This window comes from Orycteropus afer, unplaced genomic scaffold (assembly GCF_000298275.1).
Source record: "Orycteropus afer afer isolate SDZICR_OR568_19922 unplaced genomic scaffold, OryAfe1.0 scaffold00196, whole genome shotgun sequence".
Classification (NCBI taxonomy): Eukaryota; Metazoa; Chordata; class Mammalia; order Tubulidentata; family Orycteropodidae; genus Orycteropus; species Orycteropus afer.
The window spans coordinates 6,458,445-6,483,117 of record NW_006921783.1 but is presented as its reverse complement, the minus strand read 5'-3'; the positions used below and the strand labels follow the sequence as shown (position 1 = coordinate 6,483,117).

At 37.5% G+C, this 24,673-nt stretch overlaps 1 protein-coding gene and 1 non-coding gene across 2 annotated transcripts in view; one reads left to right on the top strand and one right to left on the bottom strand.

The window, feature by feature from the left end:
* AP2B1 (adaptor related protein complex 2 subunit beta 1) overlaps window positions 1-24,673 on the top strand; it is a 171,184-nt gene that overhangs the window by 75,046 nt on the left and 71,465 nt on the right. Inside the window, exons 12-15 of the mRNA XM_007947936.1 lie at window positions 3,470-3,729; window positions 9,868-10,060; window positions 23,054-23,095; window positions 24,022-24,168. Of these exons, the coding sequence (XP_007946127.1) occupies window positions 3,470-3,729; window positions 9,868-10,060; window positions 23,054-23,095; window positions 24,022-24,168 (642 nt within the window). The remainder of the gene's footprint in view (window positions 1-3,469; window positions 3,730-9,867; window positions 10,061-23,053; window positions 23,096-24,021; window positions 24,169-24,673) is intronic.
* On the bottom strand, window positions 16,447-16,553 carry LOC122150676. The gene has a single exon (XR_006163793.1). It is a non-coding gene; the product is annotated as a U6 spliceosomal RNA (small nuclear RNA).

Below are 24,673 nucleotides of genomic sequence, written 5' to 3'. Positions count from 1 at the left end.
ACTTGAGGTAAATGTTTAACTCACTTGCCTGTACTTTGTTTGGCTGGAAGCCACAGGTGTGGGTTCAATTCCAGACCTGAAGGGCAGCTAGGGGCCATAGTCTCAGTGGTTTCACCAGGCCTACTCTTGCCTACTCTTGACTTCAGTTCTGAAGATTTTGCATTAATTTCTCATAGGACTGTATTTTTTAAGTCAGTGTTTTATTAAGATTTAAAATCTTTTGATGCAGTAATTCTGTCTCCAGCAATTTACCCTATTTCAGTGTTTTGAATGTGGGGGCAGAAGGGCTCATAAATTTCTTTCATAGAAGCATATGATTTTGTAAGTACCCATAGGAATTTTGGGTGGGGGAGTTATTTGGTTTAATATTTGCATGAAGTACAAGAGAAATAATTTCAAGTATAAACTATTTTCTTTCGATTAGTATATTATTAAACAGTGTATTATTATAAATTTCATTTAACAATATTGGTAATCTATAAAGACAAACTTTTTCCAGCTAATAAGTGATGTTCAGTGTTTATTTTAATTTTGTAATAAAACATAATTTGTCTGCAAATTCCAAATGGCATGTGACTTAGGTAATAAATATGTAGATTAAAATTTAACTTTGAATTTGTGTATCAGAGAAAAGAAAAGGGCAGAGGATTGCTTTCCTGACCTTGTAATTGAAAAACCTGTAGTTTGCATTTTTGAAAAATCGAATTGTTTATTTTTTTCATAATGCTCAAGCTTTGTTTCCAAATAAAAAGCTAAGTGAGAATGTTTCAGACTATGTATAAACACTTAAGAACAAATTACTTCCCCCCAGAAAAACAAAACAAAATCAGATAGTATTATTACTTTCTTTTTTTTAACCCTGGCATTTCAAATACTAGAAACATTTTTTACATGATGTATATGTGTGTATGTGTGTGTGTTTGTATGCATTTCAATTAGGATAATGAAATCTGTAAATGTGATTGATTATCTTGAGATAAAAATCACCATTTTTGTCCTCTATTAGCTTGATATATTGCACTGTTCTTTGTGCATTTGGTCTGTGACCAGTATTCCATTTTGAGTGCAAATTAAACTATATATGACTAAGGATGGAAAAACAAACAAACAAACATTTAAACCCTGTGGTGAGAACCATCAGGGTGACTGACTGGTATTGATCTGAATAATAAATGCTTTAAGTGGCTGAGTCATGAACCAATTTATTTTCTTGTTTAGAAACTCACTTGGAAGCCCTCAGATTGGCCTATTTAAAGAAAATACCCATGAGAGAGAGAGAGAGTGTGTGTGTGTATTTTTTAAATACGAAATTGAAGCAGGAACTGTGTTGCCTTTTACAACATGATGCCCTGGAACAACTCAGGCATAAAAAATGCTGCCATATAGATGTATTTCAAAGAGATAAATATGAGGATGTTTATTGTCATTATATAATAATCATAAATAAAAGGGGATAGGGCACAAAGAAAGAGACAACAAACTAAATATCCAATAGAGGACTAGTAAATAATGGTGAAGTGGAGGAAATACAGAAGCAAACTATAGGTGTAGGTGCCAGTGTGGAAAGCAGCTTACAGAACAGTAATATAAAACTGGTGTCATATAAAATAAATTATATGTGCACGTGGGAACTGTCTAGATGCTACACTGTTAACAATGGTTTCTTTTGGGATGGAGATGGAGGACTGAAATGGACAAGAATTGGATGATAGGAGATTTATTTGTTTTTTTTTTTAGGAGATTTATTTTTATATTATACACTTCGAAATTGTGGCAGTAGTGATAATTGTTTTTAACCATGAATATGATTAAATTGTTTTAAAATCACCACAATAAAAAAGACCACTAAGCTCAAACGTCGCCCCTTTTGGAAGCACTAATTAAGTTCTTTCTTTAACAATTTCTGATTATATTATAATAGTACTCCTCATACAAAGAACTGTAGTGCAAACAGTTAAGCATTCAGCTCCTAACTGAAAGATTAGCAGTTTGAACCCACCCAGCAGCTCCATGGAAGAAAGACTTGGCAATCTCCTTCTTTAAAGACTTCGTTGTTGTTATGTGCCCTCGAGTCGGACTTGATTCATAGCGACCCCTCCTTGGGTTTCCAAGGCAACATCACTGAGGATGGGGCGGTTCTGTTCTGTCACATAGGTCACTATGAATGAAAATCAACTTGACAACCCCTAGCAACAACAAACTCATATTATGTTGTAATAATTAATATTCCATGAGCTCCATAATGTCAGGCAGTATGTGTTGTTACCTATTTCCAGGGCTTAACCAGTATCTCCCATAAAAATACCAACCAAACTCGCTGCCATTAAGTCAGTTCTGACTCATAGTGACCCGCTTTGGGTTTCCGAGGCAGTAAATCTTTATGGAATTGAATTGCCCAGTCTTCCTTCTGGGGAGTGGCTGGTGGGTTTGAACTACCAACCTTCTGGTTAGCAGTCAAATGCCATAGGCACTTGCCACCAGTGCTCCCATAGGAGATACTTAATAAATATTTGAATGACGAAAGAAGGTAGAGGTAAAATACGATATGAATAACTTAGCTAATATTTATCAGCAGTTAAAAATGTCATTTCTCAAGCAGTTAACTTTAACCAGACTAACTCTATTTATTTTCCCTTTTCCAACTTCTCATTGAATTGGAATCTTAGGACTACTTTATGTGATTTATATTCCTTAATACATCAGATTACAGAATTATGACTCTATCAAAATTATATTGAGCTTTTTTTAAACAAAATTTTATTGTGATTTGGGTGTAAGTTTATAGTGCAAATTAGTTTTCTCTTCAACAGTTCGTATATATTTTGTTTCATGACATTGATTGCAATCCTCATAAGGTAACAACATTGTTCCCAATTCCTGGTTGGGTTCCTGCCTTCTGAGTGTTATCCCTGGGCAAATGCTGTCCTTTTGATATCCTTTGGTTGATTGTTCTAAGGGGTATGTGCCTCTCTGGTGTTGTTGTTTACCTTATGGGCCTGTTTTTTGTCTGAAAGTTGAGCCAGTGGGATGAGTTCAGTTCCAGGCTTAAAGTGTGACTAAGGGCCATAGTTTAGGGGTTCCACTAGTTTCTATCAGACCAGTAAGCCCGGTCTTCTTTATGATTTTGAATTTTTTCCCACATTTTTTGCCCACTCTATTCAGGACCTTCTATTGTGATCCCTTTCAGGATCCTAAGTAGCAGTAGCTGGGCACCATCTAGTTCTGCTGCCCCAGGGTTGTGGAAGCTGAGTTTCACGTAGTCCATTAGTCCTTTGGACTAATTGTTCACATGCATCTTTGATTTTCTTCACTCTTCTTTGCTTTGTACGAGGGTAGTATTGAACTATCTTCTGAATGGCCAGCTCTGCGTAAGTCACTACAGCATTGGCTTAACAAGAAATCCAGCAGTTTGGGTTTCTATATGGAGAACAATTCATTCTAAACCTTCTTGCCTTTGTCTTTTCGTTAGGATTCTGATAACCCTGATCTTCGAGACCGGGGCTATATTTACTGGCGCCTTCTCTCAACGGACCCTGTCACAGCCAAAGAAGTAGTCTTATCTGAGAAGCCACTGATATCTGAGGAAACAGACCTTATTGAGCCAACTCTGCTGGACGAACTAATCTGCCACATTGGTTCTTTGGCCTCTGTGTACCATAAGCCTCCCAATGCTTTTGTAGAAGGAAGTCATGGAATTCATCGCAAACACTTGCCAATTCATCATGGAAGGTGAGCAGCAGAACTAAGTTTGAGTAAGTGATTCCTTGTTTAGACAGAGTTGGTCTTCCTTATGCTTTTATAGCCTGAAGAAGAACTTGCTGTGCATTCTGCAAAGTACTAATATACTGCCTTGAGGCCTCCCTCTGAAACCACTGCCCACACATCCAATGGGTGGAAGGCCCATCTGTGTGTCAGTATGAGAGGAGATAAGATTATGGCTTTAGAAAATTCTTGTGGAGACCACTTTCTGAATCGATAAAGTGTGAAAGTTGGTTAAGTTTCCAGTAACATGAAGTTAGAAATATTCCTGGAGTTGAAAACTCAGAAAAAGAGCCTATATATGTAGATTTATTTATCTTTATCCTGTAACTTTGGTTGAAGCTTATGTAAAGTTAGCAGATATTCATAATTTAATAACGTTGATAATGAAATAATATTTGCAGGAATATTTTGTCAAACCAACTTAGATTCCATGTAGACATAGTTCTTCAGTTGCCTATACCTTTTTTCCAGATTAAAATGATCATATTAGAAAGGAAATTCTGTTACAAACAGACTCTCAGGTAACATGAAACTCTTGCTTTATAGCTATCGTAAAATTTTAATTAGGGAGGAACAGTACTCTAATAAACTCCTTTAATGAATATCTTGAATCTTTGTATAATCTCCTTCCTTCATTGATCATAATAATCCTTAAATCTAAGTAGAAATTGATCCCAGAGAGGCTAAAGTAATTAGGCCTCCATTAATGGGTGTCTTGTCCCATTATCTAATTTAAATTGCTGTTTAAGTGGTTTAAGAGTGACCAGCGCATAGGATTTATTGCTTTACAAATTAGTGTAGTCAGCATTTTGGACTTTATATAAAACATACTCTGGAAGATCAGCATACTCTAGGAAGATAAAAAGGAAAGGGCAACACCAAGAAAATGATAGTAAATCTTTCATTAGCCTTTAATTTTGTTGAATCTGGTTTTAGGGCAAGTGTTACGATTTTTAACGCAGAGGAGACAATGTCTGGCTTCATAAGGATAAGGCCTTGTAATAATGTAGAACGTTCCTCTGTGTAGGCAAGCAGATTTAATACTACTGAATACACCTCCAGGAGCTCTGGTAGCGTAGTGCCTAAGGCACTTGACTGCTAACCAGAAGGCTGGCAGTTCAAACCCACCAGCCATTCCTTGGAAGGAAAGTTGGGCAATCTCCTTCCGTAGTGATACTGCCTTGGAAACCCAAGGAGGGGTCGCTATGAGTTGGGTCCAACTCGATGGCACATAACAACAACAAATAACTCCTCCTGGTCTGTGCTTCAAGTTTTGTTACAGATGGATTTTCTGTTGTAGTCTGTCTCTGCAGTCATATTTATGTGCCACTTAATCTAGCTTTCTCTTCTTTTGGCCCTCAAATGGAAGGGGGAAAATGAAATAAAGCAAGAAATAAAACTATCTATCCCTAGAACTCAAGGAAAGAGAACCAGTATTTAAACTTCTAAAAAAGGAAATATAACTCATTTTATAAGATCTTTATCTGATTAATAGCCTTTAATTTGTTGTTACCGTCACAATTCCTTATGTGGTTCCTTTTTAGATAATCTCCTTTTTGTCCTTTTGTGCTTGTCTTTTATGTTTGTCTTTAAAGCAACACAAATGCAGAGAAATCCCCTTTGATATAAATGGGGATGATACATTGCTGCGAACAATGTGGCCCTAATAGTACTGACGTTACCTACCTGTCTTCTACAGCATCAGGGTAGTAAGTGCTGTGCCTCTGACGTGACTAAAAACAGTGTTTTAAAATCTTATTCTGCCTCTTCTAGAGGTTTAAAAGATCTCACTAGATCTTTTTAAATCAGTTGGAAAAGAGAAAAGTCCTTTTTGCTTGAGTATTGTTTACTGTGCATATACTAGTCAACTGCTCTATGGGAGTGAGGTAGAAAATAATTGTCTAATTTAGAAAAAGGAGCTCTGGTAGCTTAGTGCCTAAGGCACTTGACTGCTAACCAGAAGGCTGTCGATTCAAACCCACCAGCCACTCCTCGGAAGGAAGGTTGGGCAGTCTACTTCTGTAGTGATATGGCCTCGGAAACCCAAGGAGGGGTCGCTATGAGTCGGGTCCGACTTGACGGCACGTAACAACAACAGCAACAACAATTTAGGAAAATCTCATGTTTTAAAAACAATGTTTAAATGACAGTATATTGTTCATATATACTTGAGTTCATAATGGGAAAGGCTTCCATATTAATTTTCTTATATATTCTATATATATTCCATTTAGAAAGAATACATGCTAATGATTTATTGGGTTCTTAACTTTTAGAACCTACAGGATCATTTACATCTTTTTATCTGTCTCACTTTATTTTCTCATATTTCTCTTTCATTATAGTGAAAGAAAATATGTGCATTTTAACCTATTTTGCCTTCTACTTAGAGGTATTAATAAATTCATGTGTTCTGTCACATTTCTTAAATGCTACATGCCAGAAGATAATGGAATTTCATGGGTGGAAAATACCCTTTATGGAGATTTCATGTATTTCTTGCCAGGTGTATATGAAATCACTTCCCCTTTTAATTTCTTTCTTTATATTTGGCACCCGATCTAGATACTTCTCATCTTGGCATCCTTAATGCTTTTTCCTTCTAAGTCATTTTTCTTGCCTAAGATTGTTTTTGTGTCTTGTATCTTTGTAGTTCCATGTTCATTCCCCTCTTGATCATTAATCGTTGTTGTACCACAGGACTCAGTCTGAATCTTCTATTTCTGTCCTTTTCTATAAATTCCCTCAAGGAACGTATCTACTAACCATAGCTACCACTGATACATTACAGGGCTTTGCAATTTATACCATGTTCTCATTTGATCTTCACTGTAACATCATCTGATGTTTTGGTGATATTGCTGTCATTTTATTGATAGAAAATGTTGTTTCAGAGAAGTTGTCACCAGTCTGTAACTAGTAATTGGAGCCAACACTTGATCTCATTCTTCTGTTTCTAGATCCTCTCCCCTTACCACTACCTCACTCCTCTCCCTTGTTGCGCTGGTGATTTTAACTGAGATGTGTATATGAATTTCTTCCTAAGTCTCCTTCTCTTTCTCTGGCTAATGTTAGCTGTCTGTTGGACTTCTCTCTTTTTCTCACTCAAAACTTTACAAATTGAGAACTGAGCATCTTATTTTTCCTGTCATCCTTCCAGACACTCCTGTGATCATTAGCAGCATCACTATTCGTCTGTTTCTTAATTTTTCTATGCTTTCCTCTATGTTCAAGTATTACAGAAACCGACCTAGGTTTTTTTGTTTTGTTTTGTTTTGTTTTTAGGAAAACAGTCATTTATTAGTTGAATTTTTGGCCACGCACTTGTTACTTTTTATTATGTAAATCTTAAAAACCCTGGAAGATAGAATGGTATAACAAACTCACGTGTGTCTATACTCCACCAATTATCAGAATTTTGCCAATTATGTTTTATTTGTCATAGGAGTCTGGAGTATTTTAAATCAAATCCCAGATATCATATCATTTTACCGTAAGTACTTTACTTGATACCTCTCTAACAGATAAGGACCTTAAAAAAAAAAAAAAAAAAAAGATATATTAAGTCTAACAAAATTGGAAAAAAATTCCTTAATATCATTTAATAAAGCAGTCTGAAAACCTCCAGATTTTCTCAATTGCCATTCTGTGTTCTCTTTTAGAGCTTATGTAAGATGTTGTTACTTTTTCCTTAGATGTATAGAAGAATTTAGTAAAGCCATCTGGGCTGCAAGGAAAAAATATATATATTTAAACTTTTTTATTGATGTACAATTTATGGTAATCTAGCATTAATCTTTAGTGTCTACCTTGATGGGAGCTCTGGTAGCTTAGTGCCTAAGGCACTTGACTGCTAACCAGAAGGCTTTCGATTCAAACCCACCAGCCACTCCTCGGAAGGAAGGTTGGGCAGTCTACTTTCGTAGAGATACCACTTTGGAAACCCAAAGAGGGGTCACTATGAATTGCAATCGACTCAACAGCAGTGAGTGAATCTTATCTTAATGAATTTTTACATATGTCTTTATTCATATAGCTACCACCCTGATCAATATGATTTTTTTTTTCCATCCTTAAAAGTCAAATCGTTAATTTTTATGCCTTTGCATAAACCTGTCCCTTCCTCTTTAGAAAGTTTCGCCCTGGTAGTTCTAATAGCTCTCCTTTTTCTCCTCAAAATCTAGTTACAACACCATTCTTCTCTGGAGCTTTTAGAATCAAGCCCACCTGGTTTTGTTTTGTTTCTCTGGTATATCTTTTCAGTATGCAGACACTCCCATAATACCTTTTGTGTGATAATATACAGTGTGAATGAGTTTTCAGTTGTTCTGTGAATGCTTCTTTTTTTTTTTTTTTAGTAATACTGTGTTTTTTGTGAAAATTTACACAGCAAGTTAGATTTCCATTTGACAATTTCCAAAAAAATTGATCAGTGACATTAGATACATTTGTCACATTGTATTGACATGCCTTGAATTGTGTTCTGGTTGTTCCGTTTCCAGTACTCTGGATTCCCTGTCCCCCCTTATCTTCTCATCTAATCTCTGGATTAAATGTTGACCTTTTGGGCTCATACAGATTTTTATGAATCCCATCTTTTTGGGATTCCCAGGTTTTCCCAGATTTTTAGCACACCCATCTAATGGGTAATATAATATCTTTTATTTTGTGTGACACCCAGCTTTTTCTGCTAAAAGGTGATCTCGGGATCATTTTGGTTCAGTTTAAAGAGTGTCTCAGGGTGATAGTCTCAGAGAGTCCTCTGGTCTCAGGTGGCCCAGTTAATCTGACCTTTTTTTTTTTTTTTTTTTTAATCTGACCTTTTTTGAGAATTGTTTTGTTCTGCATTTTTCTCCCATTCTGACCAGGATCACCTGTTGTGATCCCAGTCAAATCGGCCAGTGGTGGTAGCCAGGAACCATCTAGTTCTGGTGTCAAGGTAGCTGAGATCGTGGCTTATGTAGGCTTATTCTTTCTCTAAGATTTCTATTACCTTCTCATTCTTTTTCTCCTGATGAGTAGAGACTAATAATTGTATCTTAGACGGCCAATTGCAAGCTTTTAAGACACCAGCCACTAGTCACTTTGTCACCACAAAAACTCCTGGTTGCTCGGCAGGACTCCTTTTACTGCCAGATAATGGAGGCTAAGTCGAGGTGGGCGAAAACCACTTTTATTTCTTTGGCCAAAAGAAAGGAACATCCAGGGCTAATTGCCTTCCAAGACTGTTAAGGGATGGGGTTGAGGGAAGCTGTTTTTGTAGGGTTTACAAACAGGAAATCATACAAAGACATCATTACATTCTTAAACATGTTACACAGGCACAGTTACTGCTGATTACATCACACATACATACATGATCAGAAAATGGCAGCCACACTCCACCCAGAGGTAGAGAAGTTAATATGCAGAAGTCTCCTAATGAGCTAAAGTTAACTCCAAGTCACACAGACCAGCTTGAGTTGGCTGCTGGATGGCTGGTTATCAAAAGTGGATACTCTAACTCACAGCTGGAAGATCAGCCCAGATCAGGCTATATAAGGAAGTGGAGCATTTTAACCATTGTCTCAGCTTCACTAGGAAACAGAATATGAACTGTGTGATTATGTCAGTTGACTGAGTTGTCCCACGAGACTATGGTCCTAAGTGAATGCTGACTTTTTGTTAGTGTATTTCCTGTTTATTTTATATTTCTTCAGACTTCCCGTTACATTTTTCTCTCATAGAATAGATGCTCAATTAAAATTAACTGCCAAGAGCTCTGGTGGCGTAGTGCCTAAGGCATCTGACTGCTAACCAGAAGGGTGGCAGTTGAAGCCCACCAGCCACTCCTCGGAAGAAAGATTGGGAAATCTACTTCCGTAGTGATACGGCCTGGGAAACCCAAGGAAGGCTCGCTATGAGTTGGATTCAACTTGACAGCAGTGAGTTAGGCTACAATAGTATATGTTTATTTTCATTTTGTCAGTTGTACTTTGTATATCAACAAATGATTATAAAATCGGGACTTTTTTTTCCTCCTGTGTTTTATAGTTATATATTTCATTATATCCTAGATAATACTGACTTTTCTCTTTTGTCCTCTTTGTGTGTGTGTGACTGCAGCACTGATGCAGGTGATAGCCCTGTTGGCACCACCAGTGCAGCCAACCTGGAACAGCCTCAGGTTATACCCTCTCAAGGTGACCTTCTAGGGGACCTTTTAAATCTTGACCTTGGTCCTCCAGTCAATGTGCCACAGGTATCCTCCATGCAGATGGGAGCAGTGGATCTCTTGGGAGGAGGACTTGATAGTCTGGTAAGCATCTTTGTTCCCCCTTTCTTACAGTTATTTTAGTTCTTCGTATGTTAGAGAACTTTATTTATTCAGCTTTTTGGAACTAGGACTTTTGATGAGCAGGAGTGCCCTTTGATAAAGGACAGTATTATTTAGAGATTTAATTATAATGTTCATCATTGATATGGGAAATATCTACAAGCATTATTTTGCTGCAGGATTATTTTGTTGCCCTGCCTCTAAATAGAACTTTCTGTGTTTAAGTAACTTGTTGTTCAACAGTTTTAACATTTAGTGTCTTTTTCAGAGCTTATTAATTGCTCCTGCTTCTTAACTCTGGATAGCTCCTAGAAATTCCCATTTTGACCTGATCAGCATTAAAGTTGCCTTATAGAGGTCATTCTCTGTTGACGCTTTCAAGTCTTTGTGCTTTGGATGTTTTATTGGCTTATGCCTTGTGTAATTCCAAAAGGTTTTGAGGCAGCCATTTGAACCATTTGTATATAAAATGTACCTTTATTGCAACTGGGACAACTGCTTGATTGGTTCTTTTTTTTTTAGGTGGGGGGTCCACTTCTCCCTTGTCAGTCTAACTTCCAATTTAATTAGCTTCCAGGATTCTAATACTAAAAGGCTCCAGAGTCCGTAGTATTTGTGAATATATGCCACTAATGGGAACCATAGTATTTGTGCATATATGCCACTAATGAGAATGAGTAAACCCCCTTTGTTTTTGCTTTGGCTTTGTATATGGTTAAATCTATATTTACTCAGTGTCAAGATTATTTTTAATAGAACGTCACAATCCACCCACTGCCATCAAGTCAGTTCCCACTCATAGCAACCCTCATTGGGTTTCCAAGGCTGTAAATCTTTACGGAAGTAGATTTTGTTATTATGAAAGATAAATGAGAGTTTTTAAGGATAACCTTGGATTTGTGGAGAGAAGGTCAGAAAAGTAACCGGTCTCATCAATACATGGCTCCCTGAAAACTATGTACTTATTATAGTGGAATTAGACGTTCAGCTAGATAAGAAAATGTTTGTCAACCTGGTGACTATAAAGATACCTAACAAATTGATTCATTTCCCAACATCAGAAATTGGAAGGCAGATGCTCTGGATAAGAAAATTTATATTCTCAGCGATCACATAAACAAAACCACCTTCCTCTCTGCTACATCATTTCTTCTACTTTGTGAGCAGTGAGGTGTCCGGATTTCATGCCAGCTAGTGCAGGTGTATTTACTTCTTACCTGGCAGAGTCTGAGGAAATAGAACTAAAATCACATCTCTCTGGGTTGTGCATTTTACTCATTGAAAATCACTATTTCCAGACTAAGCTCTGGACTCCAGCTTATATAAGTGGACTCATTGAATCTAAAAATGCTAAAGAAATAAACCAGAGACATGGAGGAGAGAAAGAGATTCTACTCTTGTTTCTTGACCCACTATAGCATATAAAGAAAGAAACGTTATTCCCATTTGATTTTTAAATTAGTTCTTGCTGACCCCAAAATCTATTGAGTTTTGTCCTTATATTTTATATGGCTATCTAATCATCTATTAGAGATTCCTCAAGTATTACTTCAAATAGAAAACTTGCTGTTAAAACTTGTGTGAATTTTAGTAGCCAAAGTGGCACATGGACTTCTTTTCCTTTTGTTTTGTAGGCCTAGTGATGTTGCTCTGTAAACTTTGAAATTTTAGCTTTTCCTGACTTTGCAATTTAAGTTGGTATCCTTGGTCTTATAGCCCCAGAACTATTTACGGGCAGTTTTCTTCACCACATTCTGAGATATAAGTATATCTCAGAAATAAAAATGAGAATGAGTAAACCCCCTTTGTTTTTGCTTTGGCTTTGTATATGGTTAAATTTGTATTTACTCAGTGTCAAGATTCTTTTTAACAGAACGTCACAATCCACCCACTGCCATCAAGTCAATTCCCACTCATAGCAACCCTCATTGGGTTTCCAAGGCTGTAAATCTTTACGGAAGTAGATTGTCTCGTCCTCCTCCTGCAGAGCAGCTGATGGATTTAGCCAAGTTCAGAACATCTTGAGGATGACCTAAATCTAACTGTGTAGAAGATTTGTTTTTAAGGCTGCAGTGGACTTTGTTGTTTGTACTATGCTTTTATTGTTCTTGTGCAAATTATTTAATGAGGAAATTTTCAGTTGTCACTTTAATCTGTGTGACATTTCTTTAATGAAGCCTTACTTACCTTAGAGCAGTACTTCTCAAACAGAAGTGTATGTGAGTCTCCTAGAGATCTTATACAAGAAATTCTGATTTAGTTGATGTGATAGGTAGTGGAAGTCTGCATTTCTAACAGGCTGCTGGCCTATGGACTACACTTTGCATAGTAAGGGTATAGGGTATCTGTGACCACTCAGAACTGTTTTTCATTTTCATGTTTGCACTATTAGCTTCTGGTAAACCCAGATGCCTCTTTTTTTTTTTTTTTAAGTAGTAAATTCTCTCCTGGAAAGAGAACTACTGTCAGCCCCGAATTGAAGGGCAAGAAGAAACTCTTGAAATCTGTTCTGGTTATCTACTACCGCTCTGACAAGAATATACCACAAATGGGATGGGTTAAAGAAACAGGAGCTTATTCTCTTACAGTTTGAAGGCTTTAAGTCTGAGTTCAAGTGCCAGGCTTTAGGGGCTGGGTGAAAGCCCCTCAACTTTGGGCTTCAGCTCTGCCTCCTGTTCCTGGCCCACTGAAGCTGGAGGCTTTTCTTCAGTCAGCTGCTGGCTGCTGAGGCTGACAAGCCCAAGGTTTACAAGTAAAAGGGCACAGTCCCGATATTACCAAACCACACAGCAGGCCATTAATTCAAGTCTATTGAAAGTCCCAAAGTCGACAGAGCATGGAAGGCTGCTGAGCAATGACATAGCTACATGCAGGGTTCAAGTGTGCCATAAGTTAGAGACTGTTCCCCAAGGCTTCTCCTTATATACAGGAAGCAAACCACATCCTTAAGGCAGCTACTCAGCTTCTCACACTAGATTCCACCATGGAGTTGATTACCAGTCTCATCATGGGGAATACTGCATCCAGCTGCCCAGCCACTCAGCCAGGTCCAGCCAAGTTGATACACAAACTTAACTACCACAAAATTATTTTTTCTTTTCTTTTTTTCTAAAAAAGAAAAAAAGATCTTCTACTTTCCATGAAGAATAATGTTGCTAGGAGTGGTAGAATTTGACCCAGACCTCTCTTTAAAACATGCTCAGACTGATACATTCTGACTAATGTTTAGATGTAACATGAGATTTCCTTACTTATTACCCAAACCAAAAAACCAAACTCACTGCCATAGAGTTGATTCCGACTCATGACGACCCCGTAGGAGCTCTGGTAGCGTAGTGCCTGAGGCATTTGACTGCTAACCAGAAGGCTGGCGGTTCAAACCCACCAGCCACTCCTCGGAAGGAAGATGGGGCAATCTACTTCCGTAGTGATACTGCCTTGGAAACCCAAGGAGGGGTTGCTATGAGTCGGGTCTGACTTGACGGCACATAACAACAACAACAACTTGGCGACCCCAGGTTGCCCATCTGGTTGGCAGTCAAATGCCTTAGGGAGTATGCCACCAGAACTCCTTATAACAATGTAGGGCTTGTCCATTACTTAATGCAAAATAAAAAGCCAAATACTATCAAGGAAATGTTGTTCTTCCTGCTATGGATAAATAGATGGAAATAATATACAGAAAACAGTCCATGGGAATATGAAAGTGCATTACTTTCTTAGCACATGCAGCCAGTAGATACAAAGAAAGCACCTCTGAAGATGTGAAGAAACAAGTACTGAAACAAAATGGCTATCCTTTTAAAGATGAAAAGTCTTTGTATTTGTAATTACTGTAATTACTGATCATGTAATACACAATTTCAAATAAAAGAGTAAGTGTCATTCTTTCATTTTGGAAGACATTAAAAACAGTTGCAGAATAAAAAGCTAGCTCATCAACAGCAAAAAAAAAATGTTCAGGATTAGGATTCTGTGGTTGTCTGGCAGGCAGAATTAGGTTAACTCCAGTAATCATTGCAGAAGGGCCTCCAGACAGAAGTGCTGCTTTTATGTTGGGTTTCCAACAGCCTCACCCATAGAGGTCAGTGGTGTGCTGCTAACCAAGTAGCCACTGACCCTTTAATTTAGGCTGCATGATGAGTACCACTTTAAATCCAAAACCAAACCCTGTTGCACTTGAGTCAATTCTGACTCATAGTGACCCTAAAGGATAGAGTAGAACTGCCCCATAGGGTTTCCAAAGCTATAAATCTTTATGGAAGCAGACTGCTATATCTCTCTCCTTTAGAGTGACTGGTAGGTTCAAACTGCCAACCTTTTGATTAGCACCTGAGTGCTTAATGACTGTGCCATCAGGGCTCCTAGTACAACATTAGTACCATATTAAAAAATATTGTCAATGCTGGGGCCCAACCCTAGAACAGTTAAACAGAATATCTGGGAGGCCGGGCCTAGACATTGATCTTTTTAAAATGTTACCCGGGTTATTTTAATTTTTGCAGCCAGTGTTGAAAACACTGAGTCTAATACAATTCCAGATGGAACTAAATAGATATGTTAGGAATTGACCTCTAAGCCGGGACAGTGACTCCACAGAAGAATTATAGGCTTTCATTTTAGCCTAACATCCTTCTGGCGAATCTTTTTGGCATTGGCTTCTCTGACTTGACTTTTGATCTTCCCTCCCAGGGTATTTTTTCATTCTGATTTTTGTTAGGTGATCTAATTTATTGGAAATTGGCTGCAAGTTTAATTTGATCAATTTAGATTTAGTTGCTCTGTCCCACATTCTCTTTTTACCCTTACTTTTCCGTAAGTGGAGACTGCAAATTGGAGACATTTTGTATTTCAGATTGCTTACCTATTTTCCATTCCTCTGTTTGAAAACTTAGTATCAATTAGGAGATAGCTTGATTCTTCCCTTTCTTCCCTGGTGATCCTCCCATTAAATCTTGTTCTACTTCATCTTCTTTAATTATCCCATTTGTGAAATTTTTGAGATGTAGTGAATTAATGGCTTTTTCTAGACTGTCATATTCAGGGAACTGTTGTTGTTGTTATGTGCTGTCGAGTTGGACACGACTCATAGCGACCCCTCCTTGGGTTTCCGAGGCAGGTTCACTACGTAAGTAGATTGCCCCATCTTCCTTCCGAGGAGTGGCTGGTTTTGGTTTGGTTTTGGGTTTAAAGTGGTACTTCTGGTTAGCAGTCAAGTGCCTTTAGCACTACCAGAGCTCCTTATTCAGGGAAATAGTTATTTATTTGTCATTACTATTATAGTTATTTATTTGTTATCACAATACCTGAAGGCTCTAACCTTCTTCCATCAATAATAGTGATTCTTAAAGCAAATGAAGGTGAGCTAGGGATATTGCTGTGATATAAAGCAAATACAGATTCTCACATGCCCATCCATCCCAGGGATCCTTATATGTCCCTTTTTTAGAAATCAACAATCTTTTAAAACATTTAGGCAGAGCTCCGGATTTTAAAAATAGAATGCCTCTCATAGGACTTGAATCAAAATGAATTTTGTACGTATTCTTTTTACTCTCTTTATTGGAAGATCCCTATCTTTATTTTTCACTCACCCTTCAGCATATGCTCCTTTGCTTGTATTTTACAAGTAGTTTCCTCTTTTTGTTAATATAAGCAGTGACTTGTTGCCTTCATGTATGGTAAATTCAAGTAATGTAACTTACAAGGCTGATCTGTGCTACCTATAGAATATGATAGTGCACTATTTAGGTTTAGATTTACAAAAGTAATGATTTGGATTTGTTTAATTGTTTTACTAGTCATATATGTGTTTTTGATGCCTCTGATGCTTACTCTAATAAACTGTTCCCTGTAGGTAGTGCAACTTTTCTCCCAGTACAGGTCCTTCTGGTTTGGTGTAGTGTGAGAAGTGACCTAATGCCATGTGCATAACTCTTACATGCATGCTGTAAAGATAATGCTGTCTGCTAATGACTCTGACATCTGTAAAGATGAGTAAAGTAACAATCGAACCTCAAATGTTTGTTGCCTTTACTTTCTGGCTGTCAGCAGAGGCCATGGCTAAATTACAGCCTTTTATTCATCCAGCGTGCTGTGCATTATTCTATTTAGATAAATGCTGCTATTGTGCATCAAAAATGGAAAGGACACATTACCTAGTGTGCCCTTTTTTTGTGCTGAGGAAGGGTTTCATGCTAGAGAAATGTGCTCTATCTGCCCAGCTAGAGTGTAGCGTAATAGAGGAGAAACAGCCTTTTCCTGACTCCAGTGTATGTTTTACAAAACCTCTGATACTGTTTCTTATAGGCTTATGCCTTTCAGATGCTTTAAGTCATGAACTATTTTAAGTAATAATTTTTTTTTTTTTAAATATGGAACGCTTCACGAATTTGCATGTCATCCTTGCGCAGAGGCCATGCTAATCTTCTCTGTATCGTTCCAATTTTAGTATATGTGCTGCTGAAGCGAGCACAGTAATGATTTTTTTATGCTCACAGGAAACCCATTGTACATGTTAATTTTGCATCTTCATTTTTCTTTGTTTGGAGAAGCTTTGCAGTGATTTAAGAGCTTAATTTTTAGAGTAAGTGGTGCTGTGGAGAGAACTTTCTAAGTTGTTCCCCAGTTTTTTCTCAGTAAATTCTTCAGTGTACTACATCTTCTATAACCACTGCATCTTTTCTTTTCTTCTTTTTTTTTTAATCAATGCAAGGGTTTAGTAATGTGTGGCCTCAGGCAGTTAGGACAGAATTACCAATTATTGAGTGCCTATTTATGTGCCAGTACTTGTGCTAGAATTTTTGTAATTTCTCTTCCTCAAAAGAGCCCTGCAAAGTAATTAGTGTTGAGCTCTATTTTGTAGAAAACTGAAGGTTGCATAGCTAGTAAGTCACAGATTGGGTTTTAGACCCAGGGCTTCTTAGAAGAATCCAGAGTTTATATTCTTCCCACTGTCTTATGATTCCTCCAGTTTGTTTAGAATAGAGTACAGTTTTCCCTAACTTTGGTCCTTCTTAAACTGGGGCCCACGCTTTCTGGAATGCACAGCAGAATACAGGGCACACGTGAAAGTGCTTGATAAACACCTCTCTTGGAATAAAAGGAACAAGATTGTTTGTTTTAATCCTCTTTTAAGAAGAACCTCAAAATCTTATCTTTCAGTGTATTTGGTGATAAAGTGTGATAATGCAATACTTTCAAGGCAATAAATGATGCTCAGGGCATTCTTCTGCTGAAAACTTGCTATCATAACCACTCAGATACATTTCCTTTCTAGAAAAGACTTTGGCCTGAAGAGATTTATTTTCCCCCCAATTAGTTCTCTTCATATGTGTTGGCACTATTGATGTGGATGTGGTGTAGTAAATAATTTTGTCAACTTTCTCTTTTGTGATTTTCTTCAATAAATGACTCAATTCAAAATAGTCAAAATAGTCTCCTCAAGATACAGTATTTCCAGTAGCTCTATTTATATGCTTACTAGAATATTCATTCATTCAGTAAATAAATGGTGTTTATTTGGATGTTTACTGTATGCCAGACTCTATTTTATGTACTGGAAATGTAGTTGTGAACAAAATAATCCTTGCTAGTTTACAGTCTAGTGAGGGGACCAGATGATAAGTACATACTTGGTTAGTAAAGGCTATGAATGAAAATAAGCAGGATATATATAGAGTTTCTCTGGATTTTTACTGTATTCAACATTGAATTCTGTCTGACCTAAGAGATCTAGTTACCATTCTAAGAATTAGAACAGTCTATTCTCTGTCCCAGATCAGGAAGTAATCTGTTACAGTCCCCTGTTTTCCCCCTCAAGTTAAAGAGTCCCATCCTGATGGTTCCATGTGACCTCAGTTCATTTATGCTATTCCACATCAAGTCTGTTCTTAGCCATCAGTTTGTTTGAATAGTTTTGCATGACTGCAAATTCTTTTTAATGGTTTTATTAGTTACATTTTATAACACTTTTCTAAATAGTTTTTTGAAAATCAAATTCAACCTAGTAGCTAAAAAAAACATACTTTTCACTTAGGAAATAAAGTGTGCCTTCTAAAATCTAAGCCCTAATAGGAAAAACACAGATTAATATTTTTGACACTAGTAGGATTTTGGTGTAAATGTTACTGTTTGTGATAAAATTTTTGTTTACTATTTACATTATTCTGTTTTGACTCCTGAATACCTGAGCTATTGGTAAGCTGTATGAACTGGAGCATTCTTTAGACTCCCTTCAATTGAGTGAGTTCTGGAAAGCATCAAATAAAACTCTGGACGGGAGCCAAGAAAATGTCTGAGTTTAAGATAAGATCTAAGCCTGTAATTAAGAGATTGTCTTCAGTTACCCAGACAGCTCCTCAATTTTAGATGTAGTTGAGTGTGCTTTGGATTGGCCATATGTACCTTAAAGGAACTAATCTAGATTGGTCATTGTTTTAATTTGTGAGTTTTTAATCTATCTATTTATTTATTGCCTACTTGCTGCTCATCTCAGTTGATATTAATCCTTTATAAAAGGCTTTGCTTTTCTTGAAGTCAGACACACTTGGTGGAACTTCAGTCTTGAGCTCTTTCATTGTATTTCTGCTATTGTAGCTTATTGCTATGGGATGAGGGTGTTTTTGGTATCTATAGCTGAACTATGAGTCGGGGCCGACTCGACGGCACATAACAACAACAACAACATAGCTGAACTAAGGCCATTTGCAGGTTCACTTTGTCACACTCCTGGCTCCTGTAACCATGGTGAAATCCCTTTAGAGCCCGTAAGTTGTAAGTGAACAAGAAATCACTGCTTTCCACCCAGTTACTGAATTAACAGTGCAATGACACATTATTGTGTAGTTCAACATGAATTGAGTCCCAGTCAACACTCCTTCAGGAATGGTAAAGTGAACACTCTTAGGCAATAGCCAGATGTTAGTATTATTCTCCATTTAATGACTACAACTATTATGATTTAGGTTAGAGACTCAGGAAACTTATACCAGTAGAAGAAAATTTGGACTAAAGTATGGGAAGGGACAGTTCCTTTAGTTTTATCAACTACAGACCTTCAGGAAAACTCATCTCAATTGTCAGCATTTGAAATAATTTTTCCTGAAATTGGCACTTCTCTTTCCTTCTCTTCCTGTATCCTGATTTGGTTGGCCTTATTTCCTTCATGGAGAAAATGGCAGCCTCAATAAGGCAATCCTGGGAGCAATGAGATAATTACCAAAAAAAAAAAAAAAAAAGCCCAGCATGTAGACACCTCACACAGGGACTAAAACCATGCCCTATCACCTACCTTTGTACTCTTGGGTCTCACCAGCTCACTGGATAACAGCTATCACTCTGAAATTTTACAAATCTTAGTTTGAATGATTTTGTGCCCTACCTGATATATACGGGCTTGGAGTATTTCCAAACAGATGAATCTTGTCTAACTCAAATAATGACAATAACTGAACTGAAATGGTTAATGACTACTTCAGGCTGGTATGTCACAGCTTTCCTGTGTATTTGTTAATTAAGCTTTTTAGCTTGCTTTCTCTCTTGATAATACCTGCTTCATCTTGCTTGTCACTGTAAATGGAAGAGAACACTCACTGGGTAATTGGCTCCTATCTTTGCTGACATCTCTCTTAGCCACTCTTACCCATCATTGTACTATCACCACCTTGTCATTTTTCCACAGAGGAATATTTATCCACTACCCCACCCCACCCTACCTCCACCCCAGAATCTTTCTTAGTCAAGAGGAAAGGATGCTAAATAAACGTCTGAGTAAACTAGTGTTGCTAGTTGGAACAGGTATGTTGAAATTATTCTTTCCCTTCACTCTCTGGACATAGCATCATTAGGTGAACCTTCATCTTCCAGGCTACATGTCTCTTGTGTCTCTGATACCCTTTGGATCCTGTCTCTGTAAGATCAGAATTTGTTATTCTAGCTGAGTTTTATCTGATACACTGAAAATAAAAGTGAATCAAGGTTGCTTTGCAGTTTCTTCCGTGGCTTTGAATAAAATTGACAGGCAGCCTAGCAGGGAAAGTACCTTCCGATCCTTTCTAGCTAAGATAATGTTTACCTAATACTCACTGGTGAAAAGGAATGAAATCTAAAAGATAAGGACGTTGTTTCCTTTGTTCTAAACACCACCAGTGAGTGCCTTTTTTCAAAGTTTTTTATTGAATTTAGCATATCTGATAAAACTGCTATTTCCTTTTCTAGTGTGTTTTTTTCTATATTGCCATTGAGTGCCAGCCAGGTTCATAAAGAATTCCATCTCTTTCAAGCTTGGATTATAAACTTGGCCAGAAGGGAAAGGGTGGTGGGGAGGAAAGAAGGGGTGGACCCATCAAGAAAACTATAAAACCCGATCAGAACATTTGGACAAATAAAATATTTTGCAGTGTTCCTTCCATGGTATTTGTGTTTAACCTTTCCTTCCTCTCCTTACAAAGGGATTTTATTTGTGTTCAGTTTCTGTCTTCCTTTTTATTCAGGAGTAAGCTCCAAACAGGTAAATCTTGTTTGACTCCATGTAATAGCTTATCCTCTAGGACATGGCTTTCAATGTTGGCTGGACATTAGAATCACCTGGGGAAGCTTTTCAAAATCCTGGTGCCCAGGCTACACCCCAGAATAATTAGTCTCTACGGATGAAACACAGTCATTTCTAAAGCCTCCCTTACTTAGGTGATTGATTCATTTGTGTGTCTAAGGTTGAAAACCATAGTTAATGGAACATGATTGAAGTAGTTATCAGTGCTCTTAGAAAGTTTGAATCTTAGTTTAAGAAACTCTAGGATTTTATGTAGGAAAATTGAAATAAAAAATCTTCCATAATCAGCCTTCCTTTACAAACTTCTTTGCCACAGGGTTGTTTTTTTTTTTAAGCACATATCTATAATGTGCTCCAGCCTAATTGGACTACTCGTTCTTCCTGATCATACTTCATACTGCCTTTGTTTTTATTATCTGAGAAATCCCCTTCCCCCCAATTTTGCTTTTTCTCTGCCACTCTTTTGGCTTGAACACTGCTTCTTGGGAAACTTTTCTTCATTATCCTTCAGCCAGGAGGCTCTTTTCCCTCAGAACCTCCCTTTTTTGCTTTGGTATATTCTGTATGATTTTGCATTCATGTTTTATTTCTCTAGCCAGTTGGTAAAACCTGGGTCTTATTTGTATATATATTCTTCTCATTGCCTGACATCTTTACATTCCCCATAATGCTTTGTATACAGTAAATACTATATAAATGTTTGAATCTTTATGACATTCATTGCAGTCCTCACAATGTAAGAGCACTCTTCCCATTTGTTTCTGTGTTTACTATTTCCTTTCATCCTTCTTTCCTATCCTGTGTAGTATCTTTTCTGTTTGGTTTCATACTTGTCTAGGTATTCAAATTCTTGGTTGTGATGACTTTTTTGTTTGTTTAAGCATGATTTCCATTCTATGTTCAGTCATCACATAGTCTTCAGGAACCAGATTCTAGAAATGTGGGCTCTTTGTGATTTTGTGTGCTCTGTAGTTCAGTGCAGAATGTCTTTGTTAATGCCAGTTAGGAAGCCTTTGCTCATGTCATTTTCTGCCATGGTGGAAATAAATTTTTGTCATAGGTCTCACTATTTTTCAATATAAATTTTTTTATTTTAACTTCTGTCATCCCTGTTTTATATGCTGTTTATCATTCATTGAGATGACAAATAAATCCTCTTTCCCAAATCTACCAATAAATGACAGACAATAATGACAGATAGTATTTTGTAGAGTGGATTAGGCGTTTGGTGATTGAAAGAGGAGTTTGAAATGTATAGTGTATGACAATGAGGAAAGAAGTGAATGTGGAACTATAAGCCCCTCCCCCTAAAAAAAGAGTCTATTTTGATGTTTAAACAGGGTAATTAGTTGTATATAAAGTATATGTTTTACGTTTCTTGCATGTCAGCTATTTTCTGTTTCTGTTCTTCCTTAATGCTTTTGTTCTAGAAGACTGACTTCAACATGACTTAGATCAGAGCTCTGAGAAAAAAAGTGCAAGAGTAAAACCATGTGGAATTATTTTCCTTTCAGCCAGCTAAATCATTTAGTCTAATTCTCCAGTACTTCTTGTTGTTATGTGCCGTCAAGTCGGACCTGACTCATAGCGACCCCTCCTTGGGTTTCCAAGGCAGTATCACTACGGAAGTAGATTGCCCAACCTTCCTTCCAAGGAGAGGCTAGTGGGTTTGAACTGCCAGCCTTTTGGTAAGCAGTCAAGTGCCCTAGGCACTATGCTACCAGTACTTAGCATCCTTTTAACTTACCTACTTGAAATAAATCAGAGTATTTCACCTGAGTAGTAGTGAAGGTGAGAAAGATTTGAAGCATTACATTCCTGTCCACTTCTTCTCCAGGTAGGATATCTTTCTGCCCTAGCTATTTTCTTTCTCAGGAAAATTTTAACCTCTAAAAATAATTTTATACCACCTATAATTTTTGAAGCTTGAAGTTGCAGCTTAGTACTGATTTGGTTCCCACCATCTCAGTGGGGCAACAGGTTTGGTAGATCAAAGCACGCATTAGTTTTTCTTTCTTTTTTTTTTTCCTTCCCTTAAATTTTCTTTTAAAGAAAAGTAAAATATATTCAGTATACATTATTGCTTAGGTCTAGCTTCTTGGAATATGCAAACCTTTACATCCTGTTTGAGTTTGTGCCTAAATAGTCCAGTAGAAAGATTGGATCTGGAACATCCCTAAGATGTCCCAGCTCCATCTTATTTCCAAGTGCTCTGCTCAGAACTCCCACACTGTCACTACCACCACTTGATCCCCCAAGACATATTTCTTTTCAATCTAGAATTTCTTTAGGCTTTGGGAGACAAGTTGAATAGCATATATTTCCAGCAACTGGTAGAGCAATTTACAGATTCTGTATGGCCATCCAGTACTTAGCTAAATGAACTCTACCTCTCTCTCCTCTCTCTCCTTTCTCTCTTTCAGCTTGGCAGTGACCTTGGCGGGGGCATTGGAGGAAGTCCGGCAGTAAGTGCCATCTGTTTTTTTCACCATGGGAAACACTGCCCCCTATTTGATGCCTTTCCTATGTGCACATTCTCAGACCAGCCACTGCTGCTATCTAGCACTGCACACCAAAACCTCTCTAGCAGTATATGAATAGTAGAAAGTAACATAGGGTTACTTGGAATCTTTGCCGTATTTAGTTTAGGGACATCTTTGAGGATTATCATTCTGGTGTCTACAGAGATCTTTGTCTTCCTGGCATTAAAGAGCTAAAGGAAATAGACGCTCCTATCTTGACTGGAGAATGATCTTATTTCTAGATGGTGTCATCTAGAAAGAAATCAAGAGAGTCAGATGGACTCAGAATGAGGTTCTCCTCATAAATGAGTGAGTTTAGGGGGTGTGAATATCCATCTCCTTCAGGAGAGCTTCCTGTTAGATATTTATGCCTGAATTGGGGAAGTAAGATGTGGCTGGACCCAAGTGGAAATGGAATTGCTATCTAAGTTGGATGTTCCTCCCTCTTCCTGTAGAAGCAAACTTCCCATTTGTTAGGGTACCTGTAGGCCTTTTGCACAGAATCATGGAAGCTAAAATTGGAAACAAACAGACAAACTCTTGAATCCTGTATCCTCTAAGTAATCTCTCTTGATAGAGCTACTAAAGAGTATATACATTTGTGAAGGGTAAAGCCCATTTATTAGTGATGAAAAAACAACTGTGATGATTAAAAAGACAAAAAGAGTTTACCAATTCAACCCCTAACCAAACGAAACCTGTTGTCACTGAGTTTATTCTGACTTATAGCAACCCTATACTCCTAAGAATATTGTAATTATTGTGTTTTCTTACTGATTTATTAATGCTACTAAAATATGTAGGAATAGTCAAAGGACTATTAATCTGTTCTTCCTGATCTCCCCATCCCCTCTTTTTGTTTTTTGCAGGTTGGCCAGTCCTTTATCCCATCATCAGTGCCTGCAACCTTTGCTCCTTCACCTACTCCAGCTGTGGTCAGCAGTGGTCTGAATGACCTTTTTGAACTCTCCACAGGGATAGGCATGGCACCTGGTGGATATGTGGCGCCTAAAGCTGTAAGTAAAGAGATAGCATAACAACACTTTCTTAATGAACATGGCCCAGATTACTTAGGCTTCTAGCATTAGTGTTACTTCCACTGGTAAAAAAAATCCAAAGTTTGGGCCCTTGTTCCAGAGGATTTAAGAGGAGGAAAGGTAGCCTAAAACTTAGCAATAGGAAGCATTATTAACATCCTTGTTAACCATTTTTATTAATTAGACTTAACATTGGAAATGCAAAGTATTTGAATTTTGTTCCCAAGCTTTAGAAATAGTACCTAGTTTGTTATCATTATTAGTTACTGAGTGAAAACCTGGTACACGGCAGAGAAGAAAATCTAAGACGTAACATTTTTACATCTCATTACTTCCATTCCCCTTTTTCCACTGGTATTACACATGGGTTCTAGAGTGCCATTGCTCAAATCTGCTTCATGGATTTTAATGTACCTTTTTGGAGTTCTGGTTTAGGTTTGTGTTATTGGAACTCTTCTAGTCTCAACTTTATTCAGTATGACTC